The sequence below is a fragment of the Aegilops tauschii genome, chromosome 4 (assembly GCF_002575655.3).
Source record: "Aegilops tauschii subsp. strangulata cultivar AL8/78 chromosome 4, Aet v6.0, whole genome shotgun sequence".
Classification (NCBI taxonomy): Eukaryota; Viridiplantae; Streptophyta; class Magnoliopsida; order Poales; family Poaceae; genus Aegilops; species Aegilops tauschii.
In genome coordinates this window covers 135935163-135961166 of record NC_053038.3, presented here as the reverse complement: position 1 = coordinate 135961166, position 26004 = coordinate 135935163, and the positions used below count along the sequence as shown (strand labels likewise).

The 26004-nt window shown below is 46.3% G+C and overlaps 1 protein-coding gene and 1 long non-coding RNA gene across 2 annotated transcripts; one reads left to right on the top strand and one right to left on the bottom strand.

Moving 5' to 3' along the window:
- Window positions 1-20763: 20763 nt before the first annotated feature.
- Window positions 20764-22903, bottom strand: LOC109747883 (uncharacterized). The gene has a single exon (XM_020306924.4). The coding sequence runs from the start codon at window positions 22848-22850 to the stop codon at window positions 20925-20927; it is 1926 nt and encodes a 641-aa protein (XP_020162513.2). The 5' UTR covers window positions 22851-22903; the 3' UTR covers window positions 20764-20924.
- Window positions 22904-23269: 366 nt separating this feature from the next.
- Window positions 23270-25987, top strand: LOC109747884 (uncharacterized). Its single transcript, XR_002229247.4, has 2 exons — window positions 23270-23738; window positions 25728-25987. It is a non-coding gene; the product is annotated as an uncharacterized lncRNA (long non-coding RNA).
- The last annotated feature ends 17 nt before the right edge of the window (window positions 25988-26004 follow it).

Sequence of the window (26004 nt, the reverse complement as noted above, 5' to 3'; positions counted from 1 at the left end):
GCGCCAAGAACCAGTGGTACAACCGCTCCAGTGAGCGGTACAACCGCTGGGAAACCACAACAAGCAGTAAGATAAGAAGGGAAATGATCTCTCTCACAACTAAGGAAGGCAAGAGAGGGGTGAGGCAAGTGTACGTGAAAAGATTCCCCCAACTCCTTCCAATGAGGATTCCCTCTTGATAGTACGGGTTCCCTACGACCAAAGAGATAAAAAGCATAGAAAACTCCATCTTCGATCTTTTCCTTCCAGAGAGAATAGCTATCCGATGAAAGCCTAAACACCGAGAACCTGAAGCACTTAGTACAAGATTAGACCAACAAAGGGTTGTCATCATCATCCAAAACACAAAGTAGGGAAATACCCTTACAATCTCCCCCTTTTTGGTGGATGATGACAACAACACGATTTGCACAAGGGAAGTCTAGAAAATGTAGACGAGAATCCCCCTAGATGTGTGCCCCAATTTTGGCACTCATTAAGGGGGAGACTCCCCCTAGATTTTATAGACTCGCCACTCCTACTAGACATGCGAATGTAAGCATAAAGTACATAATAGGAAGGTAAGGACTATAACAGATAGAACAACAAAGTTAACGACAAAGGATAGATAAAGATGCGCATGTCTCACACCATGCAGGACGAGATAAGCAACAAGTTCCACAAACTAAAGTTCAACACGATGCACGAAAGAGGAAAACACAACCCAAGCAAGGAAAAAAACCCATGCAAATCCTGAGACCTATAGAACTCTCTCCCCCTTTGGCATCAAGACACCAAAAAGGAAAAGAGCGAAGCTAGCGCCCCAAAGCTCAGTCGTCCTCCTCTGACTCCTCGGTATCATCTGGATCCTCACCATCAGCAGACTCGTCATCATTGTCGTGATCGGATTCCTCCATGATATCATCAGCTGCAGGAAAGGAGGTGGAAGGCTGGCGAGGGACCTCATCATTAGACCACGTGTTGTGTGCAGAGATCCATCGCTCCTCCGGTGTGATGCTCTTCTCAGAACCACTCTGGATAGGCATGTTGAGGTGCTTCATCATTGCAATCTGACGACGCCTAGCAAGCTTCTCATTGACATGGGCCTCATACATCTTCTTCTGGATGTCAGTCTGGAGGCAGAAAGTCTTCTTCACCTTGGCAGTGAGCTTGGCCACCCATGAGGGCTTGGCCTCTGGCTCCATCTCAAAGTCCTCATCGTCAGAAGTGGCATAGACATCCTCAGGAGCATTAGCAGGAAAGCGAGGCTCGGCATGCTTCTTCTTCTTAAGTAGCTTGACCTCATGAACAGTGAGATTATCGGGAGAAGTGAGAGGCTCTCCAGGATGGCGAACCGCCCACACTGAGTTCAGAAAGCACATGACAAACGGAGCATAAATGGGGACCTTCCTGTAGATGACCATGTTGTACATCTCGTGCCACAGCCAGTTGGACACATCAAACGTTTCACCAGAGCCCACCTTGGTCTTCATTGCAACCATCAAGTCAACAAGATAGCCATGAATTTCATCTTGATTCCCCACTTTGGGCAGAAGTACATTGCGAAACACTCGATGCATGATGTCATAGACCTTCACCAAGTCCTTGGATTCTCCAATAATCCCACGGCCTTGAATGTACAGAGGGGCAAGCTTCTCCTTAGGCATGGACTCAGGATGGTCGTGAGGGCGAATGCCACCATTCCCCTCAAGGCCAGTATCGTCATAACCAAGTGCATTGCAGAAAGCCCTCCAGGGCACTTGAAAGAGCTCATCACGGCACATAAACGAGAGTGTGCGAGCGTCATCTTCTCCAAAGTGAATAGTGGCATAGAACTGATGGATAAGCTGAACATCAAAGTCATAGTTAACTGACATGAGCTTGACCAGGTCAAACTCCTCACAGAGAGCCAAAGCCTCACCAAAATACTCCAAGTTGTTCCTCCAATATTCAAGATCGATGGTCCACTGCTTGGCATACCTGTTCTTGTTGTGCTCAAAGAGTTCATGAACAATCCGCACTTGCATATCATTCCGGAACTGAATGGTGGTCCAACGAGGAGCAATGGGAACCTCATAAGGATTCTTCGAGCGGAAGGCTTCCCAATCCTTGGCTTTCCAACGGTGCAAAGGCAAAACCACACGTTGCTTGGCAGCGGCAGACTTTTCACGGCGAGTGGGCTTGGTGGGAATCACAACTTCTTCTTCGTCATCAGACGCAACCAGGCGCAAGGTCCTTCGTGCCCTCTTCTTGGTCTTGCGAGGAGCAGAGCGAGAACTAGAGCCACCTATACACATGCACGAGGAGAACACAAGAAACCCAGCAAAGATGAGAGGATTGCACACACAAGCAGAGGAATAGATACATTGCACAAACATAGAAGACAGAACAGGGCTACGTGGTGCAGATATCCCGGTTGTACCGGGTCTCCTACCGGTAGTACCGCTCCAGCGGTTGTACCGCCCGTAGAGGCGGTAGAACCGTTGATCAGTGACACTACCAGTGGGAAATAGATCTAACCGCGAAATATGAATCACACTAGCCATATTCTAATCTCTAAGAAGTGCAATCTTAGCAGGAGGCAAATATAGATCTCTTCCACCCAATAGTTTAAACAATAAACGCGGAATGTCAAGTAATGCCCTAGGAGTAGGGAAGGAACCCTAGAACGAAGAACGCAGGACATGGGGCATTACCGGCATCCATGGGAAGAGATCGGGAGGGAGGAGACCTCCTCGGAGAGGATCCACGGAGACCCCACGGATCCGAAGCGCGAGAAGCACTCCGGGGCAGTGGCAATGGCGACCGGCGGCTAGGGCACAAGATGGGAAGGACAGGGGATGAGAGGAAAAAGAAACTCCCTTCAGCCCCGTCCACAATATATAGGCCCATAGACGCGCGGCGGTTGTACCGCTAAAGAGAGCGGTTGTACCGCTACCTAGTACGAGCCAGTGGTTGCGGGCGGTACTTCCGTCGCCAAGTAGGCAGCGGTAGTACCGCCTGTAACCAACCGGTAGTACCGGCCAGACGGGCACCCTAGTGATTGAGCGGTGGAACAGCTGAAGCACCGCTGGGAGTCCTCCTGTGGCGGGACAACCCGAGTGTACCAGCGGTAGAACCGCCCGTAACACCAGTTGTACCGCCCGGTCACCACCACCTAAGCCAAGATCAAGTGTGTGCAATTGGATTAGAAGGTTCACAAGGGAAGAGGAAGGCTTGGGATAGAGCACCGGACTGGAATATGGTGTGAGGATCTCCAAGAGACTAAAAGGACGACAACGAAGGAAAAACCACACTTGGAGACCACAACACCTAGAGCCTAAGAAGACAAAGAAGGACAAAGACAACAAGGACAAAACTCGAAGCACAACCTCTCCAAAGAGGGCGGTGGCCGGAGCCACCTATGTTTGAGTCAATTGGTATGGCACCGCGAAAAATTATCCTTGGGCCCATGACCAACACTCGTCTTTGAAGCACAAATACCATCAAAAATGGCTTATGTGAAAGAGTTGATTAATTTATGCATAATGGGGGGAGGGAGAGTTCATTGAGAGAACAACACTCCCCCTATGTCCATGCCTACACCTAAACAAGATAACAAGTTGAGTATGGTGAGGTGTGCAAGGGTTCAAGCAACATTGCTCGAATCAATGATATTTAGCTCATGCCTTAACTCGCGAAATCTTGCTTCATCCAAGGGCTTCATGAAAATATCTGCAAGGTTATCATGAGTGTTGACATATTTGAGCTCGATCTCCCCTCGCCTAATGTCATCCCGGATGAAGTGACACCGAATCTCAATATGCTTCGTCTTGAAGTGTTGAACCGGGTTGAGAGAAATCTTGATGGCACTTTCATTGTCACACCAAAGAGGCACTTTGTCACAAATGACACCGTAATCCTTTAAATTTTGCCTCATCCAAAGAAGTTGTGCACAACAACTACCGGCCGCCACATACTCCGCTTTGGTGGACGAGAGAGACACACAACTTTGCTTCTTAGAAGACCAACTTACCAAAGAGCAACCAAGGAATTGGCACCCTCCGGAAGTGGACTTCCTATCCACCTTGTCTCCCGCCCAATCTGAGTTCGAATAACCTACAAGCTTGAAGTTTGCTCCTTTTGGGTACCATAAGCCAGAGTTTGGGGTATGAGCCAAATATCGAAAGATTCGCTTGACCGCCACAAAGTGGCTTTCCTTAGGTGCGGCTTGAAACCATGCACAAATTCCCACACTCAACATGATATCCGGTCTAGATGCACAAAGGTAAAGCAAGGAGCCAATCATGGAGTGATATACCTTTTGATCCGCCGCTTTACCATTGGGATTAATGTCAAGTTGGCACTTGGTGGGCATTGGAGTGGAATTCGGCTTGACATCACTTAGCTTGAATCTCTTTAGCATGTCTTGAGTGTATTTGGCTTGGTTGATGAAGGTCCCTTCTCTCCTTTGCTTGACTTCGAACCCGAGAAAGAACTTCAACTCTCCCATTGAAGACATCTTGAACTTTGAGGTCATGAGAGCGGCAAATTCCTCATTGAATGCTTTGTTAGGGGAACCAAAGATAATATCATCAACATATAGTTGGCACACAAACAACTCCCCTTTGACCTTCTTAGTAAAAAGAGTGGGGTCGATTTTCCCAACTTCAAATCCACGATCTTGCAACAACTCGGTAAGATGGTCATACCACGCACGTGGGGCTTGTTTAAGGCCATAGAGTGCCTTATCGAGTTGATACACATGATTGGGGAAGTAGGGATCCCCGAACCCGGGGGGTTGCTTGACATACACCAACTCATTAATAGGACCATTAAGAAAAGCACTCTTCACATCCATTTGTTGCAACTTAAAGTTATGATGAGAAGCATAAGCAATCAATAAATGAATGGATTCAAGGTGAGCAATGGGAGCAAAGGTTTCACCGTAGTCGATACCCTCGACTTGGGAGTAGCCTTGTGCTACCAATCGTGCCTTGTTGCGAACGATGGTCCCATGAGCATCTTGCTTGTTCTTGAATATCCACTTGGTTCCAATGACATTGTGGTTCCCTGTTGGCCTTGGCACCAATCTCCACACCTTGTTGTACTCGAAGTTGTTGAGTTCTTCATGCATGGCATTGAGCCAATCCGGATCTTCGAGCGCCTCATAGACCTTTTGGGGTTCAACACACGAGACAAACGCGTGATGTTCACAATAGTTTGCCAATTGTCTATGAGTGCTTACCCCCTTTTGAATACTTCCAAGCACATTCTTCATAAGATGACCCTTGGTGGAGAGCTTGGATGCAATCTTGGCGGCACGACGCTCCAATACCTCCTCAGGGGTGAGTTGAGGAGCGGTCACTTGATCATCTTGAGTGTCGTCTTGAGCCTGTTCTTGATCTTGAGGATGCTCTTGATCTTGAACTTGCTCGGAGGAGAGAACTTGACCTTGGGCATCACTTGGTGATTCAACACCGTCTTGAGATTGATCTTGCCCTTGGTCTTGTTCATGAGGTTGAGGGCCTTCACTTTGTTCTTCGGAAGCGTGTGGGCCTTGGGTTGGTGATGGCTCCACTTGAGTGGAGCATTGTCCTTCTCCTTCGGCCACAAGGGGTTCCTCAATGGGTAGGATAAGACCAACTCCCATTCTTCTTATGGCTTGAGGAGGAATTTCATCACCTACATCACAAGTGCCACTTTGCTCCACTTGGGAGCCGTTATTCTCATAAAACTTCACGTTACACGTCTCCTCAATAAGTCTCGTGGACTTATTGAGGACACGGTAAGCATGAGAGTTTGTAGCATAACCAACAAAAATGCACTCATAAGCTCTAGCCTCAAATTTAGACAACCGGACACCTTTCTTGAGAATGAAACACTTACACCCGAACACCCGGAAGTACTTGAGGTTGGGCTTGTTACTGGTGAGAATCTCATATGGAGTCTTGTTCAAGCCTTTGCGGAAATAGAGCCTATTGGATGCATGACATGCGGTGTTGATGGCTTCGGCCCAAAAGTTGTATGGAGATTTGAACTCCGCCATCATGGTCCTTGCCGCATCCATCAACGTCCGGTTCTTCCTCTCCGCTACACCATTTTGTTGAGGGGTGTATGGTGCGGAATATTGATGCTTGATCCCCTCATCACTAAGAAACTCATCCAAGGTGTAGTTCTTGAACTCGGTGCCATTGTCGCTTCTTATTGTCAAGATCTTTGCATTGTGTTGTCGTTGGGCTTCATTTGCAAAGTCAATGGCGGTTTGTTGGGTCTCGCTCTTCCTCTTGAAGAAGTATACCCAAGTGTATCTTGAATAATCATCCACAATCACCAAGCAATACTTTCTACCCACAAGACTATCAAAGGATGGAGGCCCAAAGAGATCCAAGTGAAGGAGCTCCAAAGGCCTCTTCGAGTAAATGATAGTCGTGGGAGGGTGAGCCTTTTCATGTAGCTTTCCTTCGATACAAGCACTGCAAGCACGATCTTTAGCAAAACTAACATTTGTTAGTCCACGGACGTGGCCCCCCTTGAGAAGATTTTGCAAAGATATCATATTGACATGGGCTAAACGGCGATACCAAAGCCATCCCACATCAACTTTAGCCATTAGGCATGTCGTGGTCTTAGTGGGTCGCTCCGAAAAGTTAATCACATAGAGACCGTTCTCGACATGCCCAATAAAGGCTACTTTAAGAGTCTTGCTCCATAAGAGGGCCACGGTATCAACATCAAAGAAAGTGGCAAAGCCCATGAGTGCAATTTGACGAACGGAAAGTAAATTGTATGCAAGGGACTCAACAAGCATGACCTTCTCGATCGTGAGATCATGAGAAATGACAACCTTGCCAAGCCCCAATACCTTAGAGGACGAGGCATCACCCCACTCGACATTGGTGGGCATAGATGGAATCTTGTGAACGCCCACCACCAAGTCCTTGCGTCCGGTCATATGATTAGTGGCTCCACTATCGAGCAACCATGATCCCCCACCGGAAGCAAACACCTACAAGAGATCAATGCTTGGTTTTAGGTACCCATTTTGTAATGGGTCCTTTGATTTTAGTAACAAGGGTCTTCGGAACCCAAATAGACCATTCAATGTACTCATAAGGAGAACCAACAAATTTGGCATAAACATGTCCATCACTAGCACGGCACAACACATAAGAAGGGTTAAAGTCGCCGGCTTTGTTGGGAAGGGAAGTGTTGCCCTTCTTAGCATCACCACCCTTCACGGTGTTCTTCTTCTTCTCCTTAGTAGCACCCTCTCCCTCCTTCACAAAGGTTTGCTTGAGAAGGGGAGGTCTTTTGGCCTTGTCATTCTTCTTCTTGTTCTTGGACTTGGGTGCGTACCCAATCCCTTCCTTGGCCACAACTTCCTTTTGGTTTCTCGAAAGGTCGTTGAGGTTCTTCTCGCCTTGTATGCAAGACACAAGGCCTTTCTCAAGTTGCTCCTTCAACTTAGCATTCTCCTCAACAAGATGCACATGCTCACAACACGGGTTAGTAGCATTTGCATTATCAATTAAGACCATATGAGGAAATGTGGCTTTCTCCTTGGTTAGCTTTACTTGGAGTTGATCATGAGACTCTTTGAGGCTAGCATGAGCACCCATCAAGACCTTGTGAGCCTTGTCAAGTAAGTCAAACTCCTCTTTGATTCTAGCAAGATCAACCCCAAGCTTGGCCTTCTCAGAGGTTAGCACACGAGAGACAACAAGAGCATGATCAAGATCTTTCTTTAATTTAGCATGATCATCGTTGTGTGACTCCTCAAGAGCCAAACGAAGACCACGCTCTTCCTCAAGAGCATTGGAAAGATTCGAAATCTCATCGGCATAATCACAACTATGCCCCTCCATCTTAGAGATGGTATCTTCGTGAGCCTCGATCATGTCATTGGCTTCACCAAGTTGTTACCCTTGAGTTTACTCATAAAAGACTCAGACTCATTCTCCTCCACATTAGATCCCTCATGTTCATCAATGAAATCCGTCAAAGAAGGATTATTAATTATGGTAGTTTTGATGTTGGGGGTTACCTTGTTGGTGGCTTTAGCCATGAGGCACTTGGTGGTGATGCTCTCATTGGGTGAGTCGAAGAGAGACACCCGTGGAGTTGTCGCAATGGCAACGGAGGCCACGGAAACCGACTCACCATCTTCATCATCATCATCATCCTCATTGTACTCTTCTTGAACCACCAACGCCTTGGGAGGAGTCTTCCTGGTGAAGTTGCTCTTGTTGGGGAAAGACTTGGCCTTGTCCTTTCGGATGAGCTTGCCACCATTATCCTCCCTCTTCTCATAAGGGCATTCCGCAACAAAATGGCTCACATTGCCACAATTATAGCAAGTCCTCACTCGTTGCTTGACCTTTGCGCCACTTGAGTTGTTCTTGTTGAAGTTGGGCCTTGTGTTCTTCTTACTCCAAAATTGCCTTGAAGCAAGAGCCATGTGTTCATGATAGGCATACTTTGTATCTTCGGGGTTGCTCTCCTCTTCTTCCTCTTCTTCCACACTAATCTTGGCCTTCAATGCAAGGTTGGGCTTCTTTGCTCTTTGAGAACGTAGCACCGCATTGTTGGCGGTCTTGTCCAAGATGCTCATAGCCACAAACTCATCCAACACGTCACTTGAGGAAAAGGTGTGGAAGTCCGGCCTTTGACGAATGACGGAGGACATGGCCTTGTGGTAAGGCATCATTGCCTTGAGGAATTTGTGCTTGATCCAATTGTCATTCATGTCCTTGCTCCCATGATCTCGGAGTGAGACCGCGAGTTTGGTTACTCTCCGATAAAGCTCATGAGGTTCTTCATATTCTTTCATTGCAAACTCATCGGCTCCATCTTGTAGCACTTCATAGTTGGAGCGTTGAATGCTTGCGCTTCCCCTATAGAGGGAAACACACAATGCCATGCATCTTTGGCCATGGCGAAGGGCCGAAGATGAGGAAGATCTTTGGGTGGAATTGCATTTTGGATGATGAAGAGAGCATTCTCATTGAATTGATTATCCACGGCTTCTCTAGGAGTGAAGTTGCTTCGGTCATGCGGATAGAAACCTTCTTCAATGATTCTCCAAAGATTAGTATTCACATGATTTAAATGACGCTTAAAGCGATAAACCCAAGAATCAAAGTCCTCATTTTTCACAATCTTAGGGGGAGGACCGGCATGATTCAAATGAGTGGAAGGAATTGGTCCACCATAAACAAGTGGAGGTTCCACATGGGCAAAGATGCCGGTGCCATTTTTACCACTGGAAGAAGGAGCCTTTTCACTAGTAGCTTCCCCCTTGTCGGAGTTAGCATCCGTCACCTTGTTAGTGGGATCACCCACTTTCAACGGTGCGGTGGATAATTTAAGCCCTTCTACGAATTTATTAAACATGCTTTAAACCTAGATCGTCATGGAGGTTTTCAATGTGTCCAAAGCCACATTGAATTCCTCACAAGAGACTGCGGTTCCCCCATCGGCCGTAGACGAGACTGGATTCACACCAAAGTGCTCCTCCACACCGTCTACGGTGTCAACCATACTCTTTGGACGGCAAAGTCCTTAATAAAGAGACGAGGCTCTAAAACAAATTGAAAGGATCGATATAGTTGACTAGAGGGGGGGTGAATAGGCAACTAACAATTTTTAGCTTTTCTTTACCAATTTAAACTTTGCATCAAAGTAGGTTGTCTAGATATGCAACTAGGTGAGCAACCTATATGATGCAACAACAACAAGCACACAAGCAAGCAAGGGATATAACACAAATAAGCTTGCACAAGTAAAGGCACAAAATAACCAAGAGTGGAGCCGGTGAAGACGAGGATGTGTTACCGAAGTTCCTTCCTTTTGAGGGGAAGTACGTCTCCGTTGGAGCGGTGTGGAGGCACAATGCTCCCCAAGAAGCCACTAGGGCCACCGTATTCTCCTCACGCCCTCACACAATGCGAGATGCCGTGATTCCACTATTGGTGCCCTTGGAGGCGGCAACCGGACCTTTACAAACAAGGTTGGGGCTCTCTCCACAACTTAATTGGAGGCTCCCAACGAAACCGTGGAGCTTCACCACAATGGAATGTGGCTCCGAGGTGACCTCAACCGTCTAGGGTGCTCAAACACCCAAGAGTAACAAAATCCACACAAGAAAGTATGGGGGAAGCAAATATCCTTGGTGGAAGTGTAGATCTAGGTCTCCTCCTTCAATCCCTAGCAAATCAACAAGTTTGAGTGGCTAGAGAGAGAGATCGGGCAAGAGAGCTTGAGTAGCATTAATGGTGGAGTGAGAGAGGTAAGAGGTGAGTGTGGTAGGTGGAAGAACAACCCTTATATAGCAACCCTAAAAATCCAACCATTACTGCGTTTTCTGTACTGTAGCGGTACAACCGCTCCTTGTCCCGGTACAACCGAGACTCGCGGTTTACCTGCAGAACCCTACCAGGCGGTACAACCGGGCGACCAGGCAGTATTACCGGTTTATGTGAATAACCAGACCAACCGCCCAGCCACCGCTCAACCACCGCATAGAAACAGTAGGGAGTCACCCCTGAGTGCGGTAGTCGAGCGGTACAGGACCGTTGCAACCGCTTGGCCTTGAGCGCTTGGGCGGCTAAGTCTTGAGCGGTAGAACCACTCAGGGCACCGGTGGTACCGGTACGACCGGACCAACCAGGCCACCACCGCCCGAGTACCGCATCAAAACAGAAGTTTGACCGGTACTTGGGCGGTACTTGGCCGGAACAACTGCCGAGTCTTTGCTGAGCATGGTGGCGGTACCACCGCCCGGAAGCAGCGGTACAACCGCTTGATCAAGACTAGTAAGATCCAAGAACCAGTGGTACAACCGCTCCATTGAGCGGTACAACCGCTGGGAAACCACAGCTAGCAGTAAGATAAGAAGGGAAATGCTCTCTCTCACAACTAAGGAAGGCAAGAGAGGGGTGAGGAAAGTGCACGTGAAAAGATTTCCCCAACTCCTTCCAATGTGGATTCCATCTTGATAGTACGAGTTCCCTACGACCAAAGAGATAAAAAGCGTAGAAAACTCTGTCTTCGATCTTTTCCTTCCAGAGAGAATAGCTATCCGATGAAAGCCTAAACACCGAGAACCTGAAGCACTTAGCACAAGATTAGACCAACAGAGGGTTGTCATCATCATCCAAAACACAAAGTAGGGAAATGCCCTTACAATAACCCTCAGGCACAACAGGCAATTCATATCTAGGGGGAGAATCTTCATCATCACTTTCATCAATATTATCAGTTTCAATAATTTCTTTCTCTCTAGCCCTAGCAAGTTGTTCATCCAGAAATTCACCTAGTGGCACAGTATTATCAAGCATAGAAGTAGTTTCATCATAAGTATCACGCATAGCAGAAGTGGCACCATCAATAATATGCGACATATCAGAATTAATAGTAGAAGCAGGTTTAAGTGTTGCAAGTTTACTCAAAACAGAAGTCGAATCAAGTGCAGAGCTAGATGGCAGTTCCTTACCTTCCCTCGTAGTTGAGGGATAAATCTTGGTTTTCTCGTCTTTCAAGTTCCTCATAGTGATCAGCAGATATCAATCCCAAGTGACTCAAAAAATAGAGATATGCTCCCCGGCAATAGCGCCAGAAAATAGTCTTGATAACCCACAAGTATAGGGGATCGCAATAGTCTTGAAAACTAACTCGATTACATGATAAATCTCAACCAACCCATCACCGTCCAGCTACGATGGAATTACTCACGCACGGCGGTGAGCATCATGAGATTGGTGATGGAGGAAGATTGATGATGACGACGGCGACGGATTCCCCTCTCCGGAGCCCCGAACGGACTCTAGATCAGCCCTCCCGAGAGAGATTAGGGCTTGGCGGCGGCTCCGTATCGTAAAACGCGATGAATCCTTCTCTCTGAATTTTTTTCTCCCCGAACGTGAATTTATAGAGTTGGAGTTGAGGTCGGTGGAGCTCTAGGGGGCCCACAAGGCAGGGGGCGCGCCCAGAGGGTAGGCACCCCCCACCCTCGTGGACAGGGTGTGGGCCCCCTGGCCTTGATTCTTTCGCCAGTATTTTTTATTATTTCCAAAAATATTCTCCGTGAAGTTTCAGGTCATTCCAAGAACTTTTATTTCTGCACAAAAATAACACCATGGCAATTCTGCTGAAAACAGCGCCAGTCCGGTTTAGTTTCGTTCAAATCATGCAAGTTGGAGTCCAAAACAAGGGCAAAAGTGTTTGGAAAAGTAGATATGATGGAGACGTATCATAACTCAAATATTCTCCTCCACGATCAGATCGTAGAAACTTTATTTTCTTGTTACAATGATTTTCCACTTCACTCTGAAATTCTTTGAACTTTTCAAATGTTTCAGACTTATGTTTCATCAAGTAGATATACCCATATCTGCTTAAATCATCTGTGAAGGTCAGAAAAGAACGATACCCGCCGCGAGCCTCAATATTCATCGGATCGCATACATCAGTATGTATTATTTCCAACAAATCTGTTGCTCGCTCCATTGTTCTGGAGAACGGAGTTTTAGTCATCTTGCCCATGAGGCATGGTTCGCAAGTACCAAGTGATTCATAATCAAGTGATTCCAAAAGTCCATTAGTGTGGAGTTTCTTCATGCGCTTTACACCAATATGGCCCAAATGGCAGTGCCACAAATAAGTTGCACTATCATTATCAACTCTGCATCTTAGGGTACTACTGCGAGTATTAGTAAGGTACACATCAATAACATGTATATCACATATACCTTTGCTCACTTTGCCATCCTTCTTATCCGCCAAATACTTGGGGCGGTTCCGCTTCCAGTGACCAGTCCCTTTGCAGTAGAAGCACTCAGTCTCAGGCTTAGGTCCAGACTTGGGCTTCTTCATTTGAGCAGCAACTTGCTTGCTATTCTTCTTGAAGTTCCCCTTCTTCCCTTTACCCTTTTTCTTGAAACTGGTGGTCTTGTTGACCATCAACACTTGATGCTCCTTCTTGATTTCTACCTCCGCAGCCTTTAGCATCGCGAAGAGCTTGGTAATTGTCTTATCCATCCCTTGCATATTATAGTTCATCACGAAGCTTTTGTAGCCTGGTGGCAGTGTTTGAAGAACTATGTCAATGACACTATCAACTGGAAGATTAACTCCCAGCTGAGTCAAGTGATTATGATACCCAGACATTTTGAGTATATGTTCACTGACAGAACTATTCTCCTCCATTTTACAGTTGTAGAACTTATTGGAGACTTCATATCTCTCAATCCGGGCATTTACTTGAAATATTAACTTCAACTCCTGGAACATCTCATATACTCCATGATGTTCAAAACGTCATTGAAGTCCCGGTTCTAAGCCGTAAAGCATGGCACACTGAACTATTGAGTAGTCATCAGCTTTGATGTGCCAGGCGTTCACAACGTCTGGCGTTGCTCCTGCAGCGGGTCTTGCACCTAGCGGTGCTTCCAGGACGTAATTCTTCTATGCAGCAATGAGGATAATCCTCAAGTTACGGACCCAGTCCGTGTAGTTGCTACCATCATCTTTCAACTTAGCTTTCTCTAGGAACGCATTAAAATTCAAAGGAACAGTAGCACGGGCCATTGATCTACAACAACATAGACATGCAAAATACTATCAGGTACTAAGTTCATGATAAATTTAAGTTCAATTAATCATATTACTTAAAACTCCCACTTAGATAGACATCCCTCTAATCATCTAAGTGATCACGTGATCCAGATCAACTAAACCATGTCCGATTATCACATGAGATGGAGTAGTTTTCAATGGTGAACATCACTATGTTGATCATATCTACTATATGATTCATGCTCGACCTTTCGGTCTCAGTGTTCCGAGGCCATATCTGCATATGCTAGGCTCGTCAAGTTTAACCCGAGTATTCTGCGTGTGCAAAACTGGCTTGCACCCGTTGTATGTGAACGTAGAGCTTATCACACCCGATCATCACGTGGTGTCTCGGCACGACGAACTGTTGCAACGGTGCATACTCAGGGAGAACACTTATACCTTGAAATTTAGTGAGAGATCATCTTATAATGCTACCGCCGAACTAAGCAAAATAAGATGCATAAAGGATAAACATCACATGCAATCAATATAAGTGATATGATATGGCCATCATCATGTTGTGCCTTTGATCTCCATCTCCAAAGCACCGTCATGATCACCATCGTCACCGGCTCTACACCTTGATCTCCATCGAAGCATCGTTGTCGTCTCGCCAACTATTGCTATCACGACTATCGCTACCTCTTAGTGATAAAGTAAATCAATTGCATGGCGATTGCATTTCATACAATAAAGCGACAACCATAAGGCTCCTGCCAGTTGCCGATAACTTTTACAAAACATGATCATCTCATACAACAATTTATATATCATCACGTCTTGACCATGTCACATCACAACATACCCTGCAAAAACAAGTTAGACGTCCTCTACTTGTTGTTGCAAATTTTATGTGGCTGCTACGGGTTTAGCAAGAACCGTTCTTACCTATGCACCAAAAACCACAACGATTTTTCGTCAAGTGTGTTGTTTTAACCTTCAACAAGGACCAGGCGTAGTCACACTCGTTTCAACTAAAGTTGGAGAAACAGACACCCACTAGCCACCTGTGTGTGAAGCACGTCGGTAGAACCAGTCTTGCGTAAGCGTACGCGTAATGTCGGTCTGAGCCGCTTCATCCAACAATACCGCCGAATCAAAGTATGACATGCTGGTAAGCAGTATGGCTATTATCGCCCACAACTCTTTCTGTTCTACTCGTGCATATAACATCTACGCATAGACCTGGCTCGGATGCCATTGTTGGGGAACGTAGTATTTCAAAAAAATTACCTACGATCACGCAAGATCTATCTAGGAGAAGCATAGCAACGAGCGGGGAGAGTGTGTCCACGTACCCTCGTAGACTGAAAGCGGAAGCGTTAAGTAACGCGGTTGATGTAGTCGAACGTCTTCGCGATCCAACTGATCAAGTACCGAACGCACGACACCTCCGCGATCTGCACACGTTCAGCTCGGTGACGTCCCTCGTATTCTTGATCCAGCAAAGGCCGAGGGAAAGTTTCGTCAGCACGACGGCGTGATGACGGTGATGATGAAGTTACCGACGTAGGGCTTCTCCTAAGAACTACAACGATATGACCGAGGTGGAAATCTGTGGAGGGGGCACCGCACACGGCTAAACAAACAACTTTTGTGTCTATGGGGTGCCCCCCTCCCCCGTATATAAAGGATTGGAGGAAGGGAGGGCCGGTCCTCTCTATGGCGCGCCCCTTCCCTAGTTGGAGTAGGAGAAGAAGGAAGAGGGAGAAGGAGAGAAGGAAAGGGCCCCCCTATTTCGGATTCGGCTTGGGGGGCGCGCGCCTCCCACTTGGCCGCCTCCTCCTCTCTCTCCCACCATGGCCCATTAAGGCCCATTAACTCCCCGGGGGGTTCCAGTAACCCCCGGTACTCCGGAAAATGCCCGAACTCATCTGAAACCTTTCCGGTGTCCAAACATAGCCTTCCAATATATCAATCTTTATGTCTCGACCATTTCGAGACTCCTCGTCATGTCCGTGATCACATCCGGGACTCCGAACTACCTTCGGTACATCAAAACACATAAACTCATAATACCTATCGTCATCGAACGTTAAGCGTGCGGACGCTACGGGTTCGAGAATTATGTAGACATGACCGAGACTCATCTCCGGTCAATAACCAATAGCGGAACCTAGATGCTCATATTGGTTCCTACATATTCTACAAAGATCTTTATCGGTCAAACCGCACAACAACATACGTTGTCCCCTTTGTCATCGGTATGTTACTTGCCCGAGATTCGATCATCGGTATCTCAATACCTAGTTCAATCTCGTTACCGGCAAGTCTCTTTGCTCGTTGCGTACTGCATCATCCCGCAACTAACTCATTAGTCACATTGCTTGCAAGGCTTATAGTGATGTGCATTACCGAGAGGGCCCAAAGATACCTCTCCGACAATCGGAGTGACAAATCCTAATCTTGATCTATGCCAACTCAACAAACACCATCGGAGACACATGTAGAGCATCTTTATAATCACCCAGTTACATTGTGACATTTGATAGCACACTAAGTGTTCCTCCGGTATTCGGGAGTTGCATAATCTCATAGTCATAGGAACATGTATAAGTCATGAAGAAAGCAATAGCAACAAACTAAACGATCATCGTGCTAAGCTAACGGACGGGTCTTGTCAATCACATCATTCCCTAATGATGTGATCCCGTTAATCAAATGACAACTCATGTCTATGGCCAGGAAACTTAACCATCTTTGATTAACGAGCTAGTCAAGTAGAGGAGTGACACTCTGTTTGTCTATGTATTCACACATGTACTAAGTTTCCGGTTAATACAATTCTAGCATGAATAATAAACATTTATCATGATATAAGGAAATATAAATAACAACTTTATTATTGCCTCTAGGGCATATTTCCTTCAATCCTCTCATCGAGAGGGGGTCAATCTCCATCAACATCTTCACCAACACCATCTCCTCTCAAACCCTAGTTCATCTCTTGTATCTGATCTTTGTCCCAAAACCTCAGATTGGTACCTGTGGGTTGCTAGTAGTGTTGATTACTCCTTGTAGTTGATGCTAGTTGGTTTATTCGGTGGAAGATCATATGTTCATATTCTTAATGGTAATTATTATTCCTCTGATTATGAACATGAATATGCTTTGTGAGTAGTTATGTTTGTTCCTAAGGACATGAGAGAAGTCTTGTTATAAGTAATCATGTGAATTTGGTATTCGTTCGATATTTTGATGAGATGTATGTTGTCTTTCCTCTAGTGGTGTTATGTGAACGTCGACTACATGACACTTCACCATGATTTGGGCCTAGGGGAAGGCATTGGGAAGTAATAAGTAGATGATGGGTTGCTAGAGTGACAGAAGCTTAAACCCTAGTTTATGCGTTGCTTTGTAAGGGGCTGATTTGGATCCACATGTTTCATGCTATGGTTAGATTTATCTTAATTCTTCTTTCGTAGTTGCGGATGCTTGCGAGAGTGGTTAATCGTAAGTGGGAGGCTTGTCCAAGTAAGGACAGCACCCAAGCACCGGTCCACCCACATATGAAATTATCAAGGTAACGAACGCGAATCATATGAGCATGATGAAAACTAACTTGACAGAAATTCCCATGTGTCCTCGGGAGCGCTTTGCGTTATATAAGAGTTCATCCAGGCTTGTCCTTTGCTACAAAAAGGATTGGGCCACCTTGTTGCGCCTTAGTTACTTTTGTTACTTGTTACTCGTTATGAATTATCTTATCACACAACTATCTGTTACCGACAATTTCAGTGCTTGCAGAGAATACCTTGCTGAAAACCGCTAGTCATTTCCTTCTGCTCCTCGTTGGGTTTGACACCCTTACTTATCGAAAGGACTACGATAGATCCCCTATACTTGTGGGTCATCACTGGTCGTGGACCAGCCGGGCGGCGCGGTGCGGCAGGATGCGACGGTTGCGCGTGAAGCGGTGCGAAGCTGCGTCCATCACCATCCCCCGGCGGTGCCAGCCACCGCCTCCAGTCACACCCCTCCAAGTGGCGCCGGGCTGGGTCTCCTCATGCCCAAGACGAGCCCGACGACACTGGCGAGGTCATGAACTGGAGGAGGATCCGGCGGGTGGCTTGCCCGCTTCGCGTCGCCCTCGGATCTGTCGTCGGGGTTGCGCGCGGGGGTGGGGGGCAGGGAGGTCAGCGGTGCTTTGGACCCGTCGTTGGGTGGCGCAGGGAAGCCGGTGGTGCTCGAATCCATCGCCGGGTCATGGAGAGTGGCGGCGGTCATGGAGCGTCGGGAATTTGCGGTGCGGGTAGTTCCTCGCTGGGTGGCGTAGTACCAGGTCGCGGTGGCTAGCCAGAGAAGGGGTGGCGTGTTAGCAGTGGGCGCCAGCGGCGGTAGGATCCTGGGCAGCAGCTGGGGGTGAGCCAGGTGTGAGTCATGGCATTGACAATGGGGAAGAAGAAAAAAAAGGGGAGATATGAGAGACTGACTGGTGGGGCTATCATCCACCTCAGCATATTGTACATGTTGGCACGCCAAATCAGCTTGACATGTGGGTCCCATCCGTTAGTTTCGCTGTTAGATGCGGCTCGGCTTGGAATTGGTACGATTTGTTACTCATTTTCCGCGGAGGTGGTGGTATTTTGTGATTTTTGGCAAAAGTGGTGGTTTTGGAGTACCCTATCCACAAATGTGGTGGTTTTGAGCAATTTACTCGGTGTGTTTGTATGTTTAAAGGTTGTGTAATGTTGTGGATAATTTGACAAATATTATGAGGAATTTGTTAGCACTTTATTAATATGAGCTGCATTCATGGATAAATACTCTGATCACTTTCAGACTTTTTTGGGATCAATATAAGAAAGTAAATTGAGCACTCTCAGAATTATACACAATCCCTTGAGCAGCACATAGAAACTTTGCTATATTTGTTTTACTAAACAAAGTGACTGCACTAGTTGTTTTTAAAACAGTATAGATGCAGATGCTCATGCATACATGCATAAACTTTGTAGTCGATGGTAACGTCTCCTCCCATCGAACGAACATCGCCGGAAAGAGTACAATAGTTTTTCGACCCTTTGAATATGTAACAATGCCCGTGTAATAACCCAAAAATTGACCGCACTAGTTGTCCTACTTGTTACCATGGCGACTGTGAATGCTACACATGGGCATGCATATGTGACGATTCGCCTCCTCGTCTATGCACGGCGGTGTGGCAGACCGACAAGGGAGGTAAATTGTGTCATTTGATGTGCTCCTTCTCTTGCGCCAAGTGCGCATGATGCTCCGTGTAACGAAGCCAAATGTCGCATTCCATGCACCTCATGTGGCTCCATTATGCAACGCAATAGGCGAGTTGGTGGTGCCCGAAAAGAGCTATGAGCGCCAGCTCTCTCCTGGCGATGCAACCAGATGGCGAAGGGATCCTCTGTCGCGCCCATCTCCTTCAAGACTGGCGCCAAGTTCGGCCGCTTATGGAGGATAAGCACCACGACCATAGTGAGCTATTCAGACATGTCAATGGAGCATGATGTCAAGGCTGGAAGAGGATGAGCTATTTGGTCTTGGAGGCGGTCACCTATCTGGCCATGGTAATTGGTGGGATGTGGAGGTTGTAGGATAGAAGATGACCTCTTTGGTTATGCGACAACCTTCTTATAGCTGTGGGCAACGAGCGCCTGGTGGCAAAAGTTGGCGGGCGGAGGGGGAAAGTGGCGTCAATAGCCGATGGCAGTTGGCATGCGGCCGACTGCTAGTAATCGCCACACTACATCACTGAAACTTGGCGTCCGCCTTCGTTAGGCGACAAGATGAGCAGTGCGGATCGATAGAACAAGAACATCCATTCTTACGACTCTGCTAGACTTCCTATAAGTAAAGAAGTGCCATCACTTTGATCAAGAACTGATCAATACCGTATTGGCATTACAATATGTATTGTGTGCTCCACCTCCTGCGCTCGGGGCATAAGAAGCACACATTGTTTATGTCTCAATGTCCATTATAAATTATTTAGTAGGGGTTCGCCAATCACGTTTGTATATGTATTGATTTAATTTATTTACGTTTGATGTGTTTTGTATATGTATTTATTTACATGTGGTGTGTTCATGTTTGCATATGAACTTACATGCATTAATGAATATTCTAAGCACTTCAAAAAAATTTAGAAGCACTATCAGAAAGTAGGTTGACCACCTTCAAAAAATATGAACAAAGACTCTCACCAAGTGAAGTTCAGCACTAGATAAGTCAGCTGCAAAAACAATTAGTTATTTTTCTATTTATATTTTAGAAATTGGCCCGTTCAACATTTTCTATGACACTCAAATCCGTCGTGAAAAATGCACATGGTTAATGACGGGAAAAGTTTCGCCTAAAATCAGGTCTGAACATCACCAAAGTTGCCGCATGGAGCTACGCCGGGGAGAAATCAACTAGTGATGGTTTCTATCACGGAAAATGACCTTAGGCAACGGTTTGCTCTTCGCCACCAGGGTTTTCGTCACAGAATAACACATATTTTGTCGTGTTATCTAATCACATGTGATTATCAAAATTGCTTAGATTTACTAGATTGATTCACTACCATCCGTCCGATCTACGCATGTGAATTATCTATCATGCATAATGAATTAGTGCATTTATAAGTGGGTTTAAATCACATTGCATTTAAGTGACATGCAAAATTTTCATGTTAAGATATTTTTTGCTTAAGGATAAATCACTCACATAGTTTAAATTACGAAGACTGAATTATTACTCCACATAATATTTAGAAATATATGTTTTGGGCCTCGCGCCCGCCTACATCCCTAGCAAAAAGGGGTCAAAACTTTCATGACTTGTATGTAGAGCGAGAACACAAACTTTAATGTTTTTGCTATTCTAATTCCTTAATTATCACCAAGTTGAAGGTATTTGGTCTAATGGTATGATTCTCGCTTAGGGTGTGAGAGGTCCTGAGTTCAGTTCTCGGAATGCCCCGCCGTTTTTACATTGTTGTCAGTAATCAATGTGAAGTTTAATCTGCGTCAGACTCTGAATAATCTTAATTTTGTGCGAAATTTCACTCTCGTCTAGGTTAGCCTCAGATCCTGGACAAACTTTGTTTGAAACTTGGCATTCACATTTTGATTAGCATCGCTACTTGATGGGCCACAAAGGAGCAGCAAATCAAATTAAATGAAGAAGTTTAACAAGAGGGTCAACTAATGTACTGCTGTACATCATCATCATCATCACACACACAGCCATATAAACAGTCATATACATCCTTTCAAAAAGAAAAAGAAAAACAATCGTATACATATTCATACAGTCTGCACGCAAGACAGATGTTAGCACCAATGTCAATACTGTATGTTTCGGCGATCGGAAGGAATGGTGAGGTCATGCTAATACTTCTTGCCGTTGGCATTAATGGCGAGGACGTTGCTTGAGAGCTCCGCGAGCACCTTCTCGTAACCTCCCAGGATTGGCTTCAGCTGCGGGCGGTCGAGGAAACCTTCGTCGCAGGTGTCAACAGCGGTGCGCGCCGCGTCGAGCGCGCTGCCCGCCGTCCCCTTGTCTCCTCGCTTGAGCGCGGTCAGCGCCGAGTCGAACTCGTAGTTCATGTCGTCGTAATTACTGATGCAGTCTTTGACGGCGCCCTTGGCGAGCTTGTCCACGTGCGGGTCCTTGGACACGTCCGTGGCCGCGTTCTTCGCCTCCACGATCTTCGCGCGCACGGCATCTATGGCCAGGGTCAGCACGCCCAAGAGGTTCTTCTGCCGCCCTGGTACCGCCGTCGTCTCCGGCAGCCTGGCGATCGATGCCTCGCACTCGTACGGGTAGCTCGTCCTGGCGCACATGGACTTCACCAGCGGGCTCAGCATCCGGAGCACCGGCTGGGGCACCGTCTCCGAGTAGGACTGCACGTCCACCTCGGGCTTCGTCGGCGTCGCGTAGCCGTCGGGCGAGTCGGTCGCTTGGACGTTGCCGTCGGGCGAGTCGGTCGCTTGGACGTTACCGTCGGGCGAGTCGGTCGCGGGGACGTTGCCATCGGGTGAGTCGGTCGCCGGGACGTTGCCGTCGGGTGAGTCGGTCGCGGACATCGCCGGCTGGGCCTTGCTCGGCGTGACATAGTCGTCTGGTGTGTCAGTCGCTGACATCTTTGTTGTCGGCATGGCATAGCCGTCGGGAGTGTCTGCTGCAGACATATTTGGTTGGGCCGTGGTCGGCGCGGTGTGGCCGTCGGGTGTGTCGGCCGCGGGCAACTGTGGCTTGGTCTTGGTCATTGGCGCTTGGTACCCGTCGGGCGTGTCGACAGCTGGCATAGATTCATCGGCCTTGACCTCCATGGGGACGGCATCAAAATCTTCCTCTGATGCCTTGTTTTTGCTTTTGGATTTCTTATTGTCATCGTCGTCCTCGTAGGACTCGCTCTTGCTTTTAGATTTCTTCTCGGCATCATCATCCTCGGACGAGTCGCTTTTTTCTTTGGATTTCTTCTCATCATCGTCATCATCCTTGTTTTCCAATTTCTTTTCTTTCTTCTCATCATCATCGTCATCATCCTTGTTTTTCAATTTCTTCTCTTTCTTCTCATCATCATCATCATTGTCGTCGTCGTCGTCCTTGCTTTTAGACTTGTTATCTTTCTTCTCATCATCATCATCATCATCAGCATCCTTGTTTTTGGATTTCTTCTCGGTGTCATATATAGAGTCCTCGTCTTTGCTTTTGGAATTCTTCTCCTTTTTCTCAACATCGTCATCATCCTTATTTTTAGATTTCTTCTCTTTGTCCTCGTCGTCGTCTTTGTTTTTTGATTTCTTCTCCTTCTTCTCAGCATCATCATCCTCGGAGATGTCACTCTTGAGTTTGGATTTCTTCTCCTCCTTGGCATTCTGCTCAGCGGCGGCATCCTCGTAGTTCGTCTCTCCTTTGACTTGAGCGATGACCTTGGCCTCCTCCTTGAGTTTCTTCTCGTCGCTTTTACTTTCAGGTTTCTTCTCAGGCACAGCACCCATAATATAGCTTGTGTTATCGACGACATCCTTAGCGGCCTGCTTCTTGCTATCGGGCCCAACTGATTTCTGCTCGGCTGCATAAGCGTCTGAGTCGACACTCGCGATACTGAGTTTATTGGCGAGGTCCTCTTTGTGGGCGCCCTGTAGCAATTTCTCCTTGGTTTCCTCCTCAACAGTCATCGCCGATATGAGCGGCGCGGCGGCAACCATGAGGAGGAGGAGGAGGAGGGCTGGAGCGAGCTGCGCCCTCATTGTGATCATCGGGACAGGGTGGCGGTGGTACGGTGAAAAGTTTGGACTGGAGGCCATAGGAGATGAGGGGTATTTGAACCGGGAAGGGTAGTAGGTGGTTGGCCACGTTTAGGGGGGGGGGGGGGGGGGGGGAATGGGAGGTCGTGCTGGTCTTTACCATTTCCTCTGAGAACTGTAGCCGATAACATGCAAGTCATCATCATCCTGCATAATTAAGCGCATGCCGTGAAGGCAGGACAACAAATGGACTACAAAAGACTTAGAAATTACCACACATTGATCCGCTAAAAATAGTATAATAATATAACAAATTTCCCGTGTGCTTCCACCCTTGGCGGATGGGGCTAGTATAGAATCTAGGCATACGGTGAAAGAATAGAAAAAAGATCCTGGGCTGTTGGATCATTGATGTACGCTACTGATTCATGAGGATAGATCTGTATTCATAACGACACAACTCTGTGCAAATATGTCCCTGTGCTCCCAGTAATTTGCGTCAGGTCCCTCCCCTTCAAACAGACTCTCTCTGTCGCTCGCTTCACCGTTCCCCAACAATCCCTCGTCGACGGGGGCGGCGGCCAGGCAGATCCGGTGCTTCCCTGGTCGACGACAGCTACTCCCACGGCACCTGCTCCCTGCCTCGTCCCCTTCTACTCCGGCATCCATGTCTCTTGGGGCCGTCCCCAGGGCAACATCACGCTGCGCATCGTCGTCAGCGACCGGGCCACCGCTGCCGCCACGGTCTCCTCCTCCCTGGTGGCCGCGGGCGGTCCGCCCGCTCAGCTGCATATTCTAGATCTGGAGGCAACCTGGTACTGGTCTAGTGCGCCGTGATGCTGCCACGGTCTCCTCCCCGGTGCTCCTAGATCCAATAATATCTCACCGGAGGCAAGCCGGTGGTGCTCGATCTCCTCGCCTCCTTCACCTCGCAGGATCAGCAGCTAGGTGAGCTGCGTTTCTCCCACTCCCCTCTCCCCTCTCCCTCCTATAGATTTATCTCTAATGGTAGCTTCCCTCTCCTGTGATGACGTGGATGGCTTTCACTGGTATTCTTTGATGATTAAACATAGCATGATGCTTACTGATAGGACTTAGTTGTGGTATGCTAACCAAAAACACATGGGTCTGTCAACATTTGTCATTGTAGCTCATATTTTGTACTGTGTTGTGTTCAAGAAGAAGCATATCCATCTATTGAAAATTTACACATATGCAGTGTATACGTACATGTTAGATTTTTGTTCAGAATTTCGTTCTACTTTTAAATATGCATTTTGTATTTTCCAAAAAAAGTGGTTCAATGGAGGTTGAGCTCCAAAGCGCCTCACCCGTGGTTTTAACTATATTTGATGAAACGGACAAGCTTACTCCTTTAATTTTCGAAGGAGTGCACAGAGAGTTGGAGCAAAACCAGATGGACATAGTAGATTCTGGTGAGAGGCTGAGAAACTTGAATATGACTAGCAGTGTGTTCATGTGTTGTTTTAGATTTTTAAATATCGAATTCACGTGACCAAAATATTTAGAGAATAGGGTATATATTTAACCGAGAAGTTGAAGTATATCATTCTTGTTTCAGTTTGCATTCATTGTAACCTTCCACGTGTAAAATAAGACTGTACCTTCTAATTTGCAACCTGGCAATTGGAGATGACTTCCTTAATTTGATATGTTTCAGAAGACTCTCAGTATCTGGATTTTGTGTACAACACATTTAGACTCTCAGTATCAGGAGACTCTCAGTACCCCCTTTAGGTTGTATCGCATGGTAGCATATGCTTAGTTGGCGGCCTGGTCTCTAGTGTTGTTTGATAGTGGTGACTAGTGACCGTCAATCGACAAAAGTATTGTTACATTTTGTGCTTCCTGTCGATCTCCATGTATTTGAACCCTGGAGCTCGCAGATTTTAACAAATTCCTCTCTCTTTGAAAGGGCGGAAAAGACCATGGTCCTTTTATTTTTCTCATTGAAAATTATTTTTTCTCTAAGCATCAATAACTAATAAAATCCATTTACTGGTGTGGGTTGTAGATTTAAGGAGGAGGGCCGTAGGTGCTTTGGAGAATGCCTATTTTTTTGGTTAATATGATCGATGCATTCTGTTCAAGCTTTATAGTCAAAAGAAAACTGAATGTCTTCTTCCAGAAAAAGAAAAGTAGTCGCACTTGTTTGCCGAAAAATCTTCTTGTCAACGAAAATGTGACCTGAGGGTCAACGATTAATTACAGGATGACCTAACTTGGTGATTTCATGATTTCCAATATGCACAAGGTAGCTCCTATTTTGCCTTCTATACTTTCTAGGTGCACATTTTTCTTTCACATGTGAACAATTGCCATTGTTGTGTGTGTAATATTGTACTATCTATGTGGTTAACTAGTTATAGCTACTATTGTTCTTGAATTATGACTGCTTTTGAGTGATAGAACTGTCCAGATGCATCGAGGGATACTATTTGATCATACGGCTATTTTCTTATTTGAACATACGATGATCTATTTGAAAATCCCAAAGGTTTATAGGATTGATGTCTAATATGATTCTGCATTTGCTTGTTAACCTAAGTTTATCCAAACTTTATATGTAAATATTTGTATTGCCTAATTCCGCCAGTAGTTGCCAATCTCACCTATGAACAGAATCTGCACCAGAGTGTTTTTTTGTACAAGATAAATAATGTTTTATAATCTGTTCCATTATTAGAGTTAGGATGATCCACAAAATAGCTAGCAGTTCTGCCAGTTCCAGCATAGAAGCATACCTCAGGTTGTGTTTTGGGATGAATTTGATTCATCTCTATTTTTCCTTCCATGTGGTATGTGCAGCACACAGCGAGATGGCATTGTTGATGCATATTTATTTGATTAGATCATGAGCAATAAGTGCTTGGCACTTGTACAGACATGTGCTAACTGAATCTGATTTGTTATTAGGTTTGATCTCTCCCAGCACAAGAAGCTCGATGAGCAATAAGCACTAGTAATGGAGGCAGAGGCAATAGCTTTTCTGTTATGTGCCATCAAGTAGCAAAAGTTGATGCAATGTGATTATTTTGGTCCTTCATAATTAGTTTTGCATGAGATGTACCGAAAATGATCCTCGCATGCTATGTTACACTTGATAAGTTATGTATGTGTGTCTCTTCTGTTGTGTTTGGTCCGCGATCATGCAATTTGAAATGTATGTTTAGTTATGATTTCAAGTGGATAG

Bases quoted from the DNA above. Each gene is read 5' to 3' on its own strand.
- LOC109747883 (XM_020306924.4), bottom strand. From the start codon at position 22,850: ATGGCCTCCAGTCCAAACTTTTCACCGTACCACCGCCACCCTGTCCCG.